The 8,788-nt window shown below is 39.9% G+C and overlaps 1 protein-coding gene across 2 annotated transcripts; it reads right to left on the reverse strand.

The window, feature by feature from the left end:
- Nucleotides 1-4,111: 4,111 nt before the first annotated feature.
- Nucleotides 4,112-8,555, reverse strand: LOC120771927 (galactose mutarotase-like). Of its 2 annotated transcripts, none has more exons than XM_040100223.1 (7): nt 8,109-8,555; nt 7,954-8,047; nt 7,528-7,901; nt 6,888-7,126; nt 4,812-4,905; nt 4,561-4,680; nt 4,112-4,482 (listed from the first exon to the last, which is right to left on the reverse strand). In XM_040100223.1, exons 1-7 carry the CDS (start codon nt 8,217-8,219, stop codon nt 4,366-4,368), a joined length of 1,149 nt encoding a protein of 382 aa, XP_039956157.1. In that variant the 5' UTR covers nt 8,220-8,555; the 3' UTR covers nt 4,112-4,365. The 2 variants fall into 2 exon arrangements, with proteins under 2 accessions (XP_039956157.1, XP_039956158.1); XM_040100224.1 differs by having other exon boundaries at nt 4,362-4,482; nt 4,561-4,665; nt 8,109-8,551.
- Between the last annotated feature and the right edge of the window lie 233 nt (nt 8,556-8,788).

Consider the following 8,788-nt stretch of genomic DNA (forward strand, 5'->3'; position numbering starts at 1 on the left):
CAATTGGATATTCCAAGCGAAGCCAGGTCCTTCTCCACTTGGTTTTCCAATGGAGCAGAGTTCTTCCTCTGATGCCCCCGGCGGGTACTGTGTCGTATACTTTCAGAGCTGGAGTGTTTCCGTCCATACGTGCAACATGATCTAGCCAGTATAGCTGCTGTCTTTTAATTCGCTGTCGTATATCCTATACTGCTCATCGTTCCATCGAATGCGATATTCGCCCTGGCCAACGCGCAAAGGACCATAAATCTTTCACAGAACCTTTCTCTCGAAAGCTCGCAACGTCGGCTCATCAGTTGTTGTCATCGTCCAAGCCTCTGCACCACATGAGTGACTTATAGAGTTTAGTTTTTGTTCGTGGAGAGAGGCCTTTACTTCTCAATTGCCTGCTCAGTCCAAAGTAGCACCTGTTGACAAGAGTTATCTTGCGTTGGATTTCCAGGCTGACATTGTTGGTGGTGTTTATACTGGTTCCCAGATAGAGGAAACTATCTACGACTTCAAAGTTATGACTGTCAACAGTGACGTGAGAGCCAAGTCGCGAGTGCGACGACTGTTTCTTTGATGACAGGAGATATTTCGACCCAGTTTCTTTGCTTTCTCGTTCAGTCTGGAGAAAGCAGAACCAACCATCAATATCATCGCCATACGCTAGCAGCTGTACACTCTTATACAAGATTTTACCTGCTCGATTAAGTTCTGCAGCTCGAATTATTTTCTCCAGAAGTAAGTTGAAGAAGTCACACGAAAGAGAGTCGCCTTGTCTGAAATCTCGTTTGGTATCGAACGGCTCGGAGAGGTCCTTCCCGATCCTGGCGGAGCTTTTAATGTTGCTCAACGTCAGCTTACACAACCGTATTAGTTTTGCAGGGATACCAAACTCAGACATCGCGGCATAAAGGCAGCTCCTTTTCGTGCTGTCGAAAGCAGCTTTGAAATCAACGAAGAGGTGGTGTGTGTCGATTCTCTTTTCACGAGTCTTTTCCAAGATTTAGCGCATGATGAATATCTGATCGGTTGTTGATTTTCCAGGTCTAAAGCCATACTAATAAGGTGACGCTGGGCTTTAATCTTTCACGCAGTAAGATCGATAGAACCTTATACACGATATTGAGTAGGCTTATCCCACGGTAGTTGGCGCAGATTGTGGGGTGTCCCTTTTTGTGGATTGGGCAGAGCATAATTAAATTCCAATCGTTGGGAATGCTATCGTGCGGCCATATTTTACAAAGAAGCTGATGCATGCTCCTTATCAGTTCTTCGGTGTCGTGCGTGAAAAGCCGGCAATCCATCGGGCCTTGCCGCTTTGTTGTTCTTCTGCCATTCGAACTTCTTCACGTTCGGGAAATGGAACGCCTGCTCTATTGTCATCGATTGGGGAATCGGGTTCGCCTTCTCCTGACGTTGTACTTTCAGTGCCATTTAGCAGGCTGGAGGAGTGTTCCCTCCATAATTTTAGTATGCACTGGGCATCGGTTACTAGTTCATCTATTTGGGTTCTACAAGAGTATGATTCGGTCAGCTTGTCAAGCTCTTCATACTCACGCATTTCGGGCTCTCTCTTCCGCTGTCTGCAAATGCGTCTCGTTTCCCTGTTCAACTCTCGGTATCTATCCCATCCCGCACGTGTTGTGGTCGATCGTAACGTTGCGAGGTAGGTAGACTATTTTCTCTCCGCTTGGACACGGCACTCCTCATCGTACCAGCTGTTTTTTTGAATTTCCCGAAAACCAATAATTTAGGTTGCAGCTGTACGTAAGGATCTTGAAATGCAGTCCCACAGTTCTCTTATACCGAGTTGTTGACGAGTGCTCTTAGACAGCAGGAGTGCAAATCGAGTAGAAAATCGTTTTGCTGTGTGTTGTGTTTGCAGTTTCTCGATGTCGAACCTTCCTTGTGTTTGTTGGCGTGCGTTTTTTTGCTGCACATAAGCAAAATCGAATCTTGGCTGCCACAAGATAGTGGTCCGAGTCGATGTTAGGACCTTGGAGCGCACGCACATCTAAAGCACTGCAGACGTGTCTTCCGTCTATCACAACATGAGCGATCTGGTTGTCTGTTTTTCGATCCGGAGACAGCCAGGTAGCTTGATAAATTTTGTTATGCTGGAATCTAGTACTACCGATAACCATATTTCGGACCACAGCGAAGTCGATCAACCTTAACTTAAACTTAATATTGGGGGATATTTCATCGTGGAAGTTGAATTTACCGACTGTAGTGAAATATACCTTTTTTGCCCACCCTGGTGTTAAAGCACGATTTTGATATCGTGGCGAGGGCAGCTTTCATAGGTGCGCTCCAAGCGCTCATAGAAGGCATCTTTGATTACATCGTCCTATTCTGCCCTCGGGGCGTGGGAGCAGATTAGCGTTATGTTGAAGAACTTCGCTTTGGTGCGGATTGTGGCTAGACGTTCATCCACCGGAGTAAATGATAGTACTCGGCGACGCAGTCTCTCTCCCACCACGAATCCCACACCAAATTTGTGCTCCTTTATATGCCCACTGTAGTAAATGCCACAAGGACCTACTCGTCTCTGTCCTTGTCCCGTCCATCACATTCTTGGACGGCGGTGATGCCAGCCTTCACTCTAACGAGGGCATCAACCAGCTGGGCAGCGACACCTTCCCCATTAAGGGACATTCCAGGTGCATGCCCTCAAATCGTTTTCCTTAATTCGTTTGTTGTTCTTTTTCATTGGGTACGTTTTTTTACGTGGCGGGTCCCAAACCCAGCGCACAATCCTGCGGTGGGTATGCGTCGCCTTTTCACTTTAGCTCGCCCTGAAACGGATGTTCTTAGGTTACAAAGAGGTTACTTAGTCAAAGTCCGAAAGTCGTGAGCTGCTTGAGCCATATGTAAGTATCTAAAAGAATCGTTTCTGGCTACTCCCAAGTGAATGGCGATCAGAGAACTTTCCTCACTTGCATGAACTTCTACACATGACTCCATCCTCTCATTTTGTTATCAGAACCGAAAATATGTATTTATGTTAAGTATATTTTATCAGAAAAGAATTTGCCCCGAAATTCAATAACACATCTCACAATTTTTTAAGAGTGTTCGCCAATGGACACCAGTTCCGTCCACATATATGGTATGTGGAGACGTGAATAATTGATGCCTGATTTTGACAATATTTGGGCATAAAGTAACATTCTTTAAGCAAAGTTTCATTTCAAAATATATGTACATATAAGCATGCATATTCATTGCTGCTGATACCTGATAGTGAAAGAGTTAGATGTAATTTAAAATTGTGTTATTTGGGAAATAGGAGTAGTTGTCAAAATTCGGATTTTAAATATATCTACACTGGAACATAGGAATGTCAATGTAATGCAACATACCAAAATTTAATCGTCATCGGTCAATTAGGTGCCGAGATATACATAGGTTTTCACTTAAATGTGAGCGGAGTCAAGCCCATTGCCTTATTTTAATCCCGGATCCTATAAAGGCCTCTTGTACTAACTAGAGTTTTATCGTACTTTTAGTAGTTTTTAACCGGAAGTGCGCTGCCTATCATTCGGTTTCATCCATCCTTACAGTGTCGGTAGGGGTGCTTAATACATTTCGCTAAGCGATTTTGGTTAATAATTTGGTTACGCCAAGTGTAAGCTACATTTGTATATGCTATAGTTGGCCGATATCATCGGTTTCGCTAAATGCACCTTCTTGGTGAGAGAATAACTAATTAAAATTTTCAGGTCGATACGGTCAGAAACTGTGGTTCTAGGTACCGTATATAAAGGCGGGCAGAGAGACTGGCATGGCTAAATCGACTCATCTCGTCACGATGATCATTTATATACTTACATATGTACAGGGTTTGTCTGGAAAGTAATAGGACTGATTTTCTTCCGCCGCGACTATACTTAGGAGCATGCGCGCACTGACTGGATTGGGTAAAATGCGTTCCTAGTTAACGAACGAGTGGCTGGTCAGTTGTCTCCGAGCACCTGGAGAGTCAGGGCAAACATTTGGCGCAACGTGTTTCTGTTGAAAGTTGAGAGTCTCTGACATTTTTTCTTGGATGTTACAAACATCGTGGCAAACTTAATATACCCTGTCCAGGGTATAAAATAAAATGTTTAATACTTTTAAATATGCGAATAATTTAGAATTTATTTCTTTAATTTACAAAGGAATTTAGGTCGAACAGTTTTCATATACTGCAGCAATGATTTGAATATATCCGTACTATGTATATGAAAACATAGCTAATTTTGTACACATATACATATATGTATGTATGTATGTATGTATGTACATGTGTGTGGATATGCGCGAGTACTGTCCTGTAGCCGTGTTAGGATGAGGCCTGATGAGCAGCACTGCTCTCAATCCCTTGTCTGTTACTTAGCCGCATAACTGGTTGCCATGACGTTCGCAGTTCGGGTCGTAAACGCCAAATCTAAATAAGCAAACGTGTTGGTAAGTCTCGCCGGGGTTCAGTATAACGGAGGGGAAATTGTCCTGAAAATTTTCAAAAACGATGTTTATTTTTATAATTTCCTATAATACTAAGTATGTCATTATTTAGCATATACTTACGTGATTCACAGCGTCCGGGAACCAGTGTGTTTCCATACAGAATGACCCGTGCTTCTCGTACATACTGCGCCCCTTGCCGATGATCATGGGTTGCGTGTTACCTTTCTTTTTACCCCTTTTCTTTTTTAGTATTTGTCATAACAATTTACATATATTAATGTTAATGGGATGTGGTGTGAGGGGTAAGTTAGTAATTTAGTGGGATTGATGAAGGAAAGGACTAATGTGGTTAGGTTCATTAAAATACTAACCTCCAAGTCTGGCATGTTGTGCGCGGTATAGAAGTGCATACAGGGCTGATTGCTTAAAATTTCCATGCAGCGACCACTTGGAGGATGGAATACTCTGAAAAATGGTATATGTTGAATTGAATTGCTTCAATTACTGTGTATAAATGGGGGTATTCTTTGAAACATCTTTTATTGCTTACTTTAAAGTGTAAGCTTTATGTACCATCCCAACAGGTGCATATTCGTTTTCACACCTAAAGAGCTTACTAACATTTTAATGTAGTTGGTTTAGACTATATTTTCATACAATAAAAAATCGCTCTTAAAATACTTTTGATCATAAGCGGATGGATGACTGCTAGGGTTAGTGTTAGGACCATATCTCGATCGACACTGGTAGTATGAGATAACTTCTTTTAAGTTCTGTACGAAATAAAAAACACCTATAAAATATACATATAACTTTCTAAATATTTTATCTCTAAAGCTGTAACTTTTATCTTAAAAAGCGAAAAAATGTATGCGTTTATTGTAAAATCAATATAATTAAAATTAAGCACTTTGACTTAGTCTATTCTAGCAACTGCATTTTTATATCCTGAATGGGGTATATTAAGTTTGCCATTTTGTAGCATAAGAAGGAAATGTCAGATATTCTATAAAGTGTGTACTATTTTCATAGTAAAATTAACGAAGTTACGAATATTTTTATACCCTGAGCAGAAAACGTTTGAGATCCTATATAAGACATACGTATGTATGTACTTATATAAATGATCAGCGTGACTATCAGAATAAATATTCCTTTACTATATTTCTTTTTATGCCATAAATGCACTTGTGAGGGGTATTTTAGCTTCGGTGCAGCCGAAGTTAACGTTTTTTCTTATTATATCTGTCTTATGAAAGTTTTATGTCAAATCTTGAAAGAGTTATCTCCACAACTCACGATATAGTATGTATGTGTGTATATCCCGTGACATTTCTAACACTATTTCCGTACACAATTTACGAAGTAACACCATGTGTACATTTTATACCCTGAACAGGGTTTATTAAGTTTGTCACGATGTCTGTAACACCCAGAAAGAAGCGTCGGAGACCCTATAAAGTATACATATAAATGATCAGTATGTTAAGCTGAGTCGTTTTAACCATGTCCGTCTGTCTGTCTGTCCGTCCGACCGTCTGTATACTATATACGAACTAGTCCCTCAGTTTTTAAGATATCCTTTTGAAATTTTGCAAACGTCATTTACTCTTCAAGGAGCTGCTCATTTGTCGGAACGGCCGATATCGGACCAATATAACATATAGCTGCCATACAAACTGAACGATCGGAATCAAATGCTTGTATGGAAAACTTTCACATTTGACAAGATATATTCACGAAATTTGGTTTATATTATTTTCTAAAGCAAAGAAGAAATTTTTCAGATCGGTTAACTTATATGCTATAGCTTCCATACAAACTGAACAGATAGTTACTAACAGAAATGCACCTGTGAAGGGTATTTAGCTTTGGTGCAACCGAAGTTAACGTTTTTTCTTGTTTCTTATTATATCTGTCTTACGAAAGTTTTATGTCAAATCTTGAAAGAGTTATCTCCACAACTCACGATTTCAGCTCCAAAACTACTGCATACATACATACTTACATATGTATATCCTTTGACATTTCGAACACTATTTCCGTACACAATTTATGAAGTAACACCAAGGGTAATTTTTAAAATTGTTAATAATTTTTATTTCACAATAACAAATTACCCTAACCCTAAGAATTATTTTTTTCCCTTAAAAGGTTTTTAAACGAATGAACCTAAATTTTTTGATTGAGGAGGATCCACTTTTCTGATGTATCCGTTTGTACTGTTGCCCTATTTTTAAAAATTTCTTCGTAAAAACTTTATTGTTTAAAATCATGGAATCTCATATTTAAATGCACCTTTGATTTTAACAGTGTCGTCACTAAATCATGTGAGTTTGTGCATGTATGGCATATAAAATGAATGATCCATTGGTTTTAATGAAGAGCGATGAATGCACTCTTGTTGAGTTAAACAACAAATACACTCGAATTGTTTGAATACTTACTTTGCTTGCTTCTCAATACATCCCGGTGTGTACTTCAGTACGTAATTGTGGTCGTAACCCTTGGCGATCTTAGAGATTTTTCTCAAACCCTCTCCGACATTTGTCAGCTTACGCAAGTCCAATGGATGATTGTCGAGACTAATAAACTGACCATTGGGCACCGTTTCTTCGTCCATATCGGTTATACAATCGGCCTTTATCTTACAAATATGTTCCGCCATACCCTGCTTTCCTGCGTTCTAAATATATTTACAAGTGAGTATTAGAGCGGGTCGACTCCCTTACTATTAAATTGCCTATGCGGGAAATGTTATACTGATCATTCTGATCATCTTTGCGAATTTTAAAAATCTGATCAATCGGTTGAACAATAGATTTGTGATATAGTTTTTCGACCCGACCGATTTCGACAATTTATTAGCAATAAATTTAATTAAGATATCTCAAACACTGACGAAGAAAGGTTTATGATCTCTAAAAAACTTCGCTTTTGAAAATCGCTGGCTTGAAAACGATGCCTCTTTGGCAAAGTTGTTCGGAGTAATTTGTACAATATTCCCCGCATACGCGTTTTTTTGGTTTTTTTGGCTCTCTAGATAAGTAGTTGTAGGTATTATAATTCAATGGATATTTCACCCACATGTCCCGCCAAATTGAAGTATGCATGATTAGTCATATTAACCGGTGTTGGCTTGTTGGTGGTTGCTTCAAAGCAAAAGCGCATACAATTATCATCCGTAATAGTGTAAGTAGCAGTGGCAATCACTTCACCAGGAAAGCCCTCATGACCATCGGGCGAAGTAAACTTGAAAACAACACCATCCGGTCTAATTTGATCAACTTCCCAAATGACCTTGCTAAAGCCATGAGTACCACCGTGCAACATGTGTTTTCCCAAGAAGTTTTTAGTAACCTCGTACTTTTTCCCATCGAGTATAAAGTTGCCATTGCCAACGCGGCTGCAAACACGACCTACTGAACACCCAATATAGGGATTATTCTCGGTCAAGTAACCTAGGATCAAGATATGAAAATCAACAACCTCTTATCGATAGCAAAACCTCACCTTCGATATTATCAAAGCCGAGCGTGATATCCTCTGCCATGCCATGCGAGTCCGGCACTTTTAGTGAAGTTATTGTGGCGCCGAAGGTTATCAACTGAAAGCAATTGCATTAACGATTCGCATAAATTTTTAGACGTTTGCTCTTGTGCTCTCACCTGCATCGACATCCTGCGATCATTGGTGATGGTGAAGCGCCTGATTGCCACTTCCTTTTTGGTTAGCGGGTTGATTGTGGTACCGAAAGCATCCTCTGTCACGCAAACCATTTTGTCACTAAGTTAGCTTTTAGTTTGGTTTTTTCACACGGCTACAATTAATTTGGATTATTATTTTATATTTTACTTTTTTTTCCACACATATGTGTGTATGTACTATGTCTGTGTACTGTTTGACTACTAAAATCGCCGTTGGGCGAAAATATTCCTATAGTCGTTTCAAATTGAACGTCAACAAATCTTAGACAATTTTTGAATGTACTTCCCGTTTGACTGCTTTCATTTCTCTAAACTGTGAACAATTTTATTTCTCAACCTAAAGTGTACAAAGTATTTGTAGTCGATCTGCTAGAACTACATGACTTTTGTGTAATCAAGCGCTGCGCGTCTTTCAATTCACATTCAATGTCGCTCATATAGGAGAAGTGATAACGTCAACCGAGCGCGTAATCTATATTTTGCTTACGAACGCGGTGCTGCTCAATTGCCACTTGTGGCTGCTTTAGGTAGGAGAACTGTAAATATGCACCAGTCAATGCTCATTATGCAACGCTTTGCTCTCAATAAGCATACGGGTGGCTCATGTTCACATTACGCCTAAAACGGTCATACTCACTGTT

The sequence above is a fragment of the Bactrocera tryoni genome, chromosome 3 (assembly GCF_016617805.1).
Source record: "Bactrocera tryoni isolate S06 chromosome 3, CSIRO_BtryS06_freeze2, whole genome shotgun sequence".
Lineage (NCBI taxonomy): Eukaryota > Metazoa > Arthropoda > Insecta > Diptera > Tephritidae > Bactrocera > Bactrocera tryoni.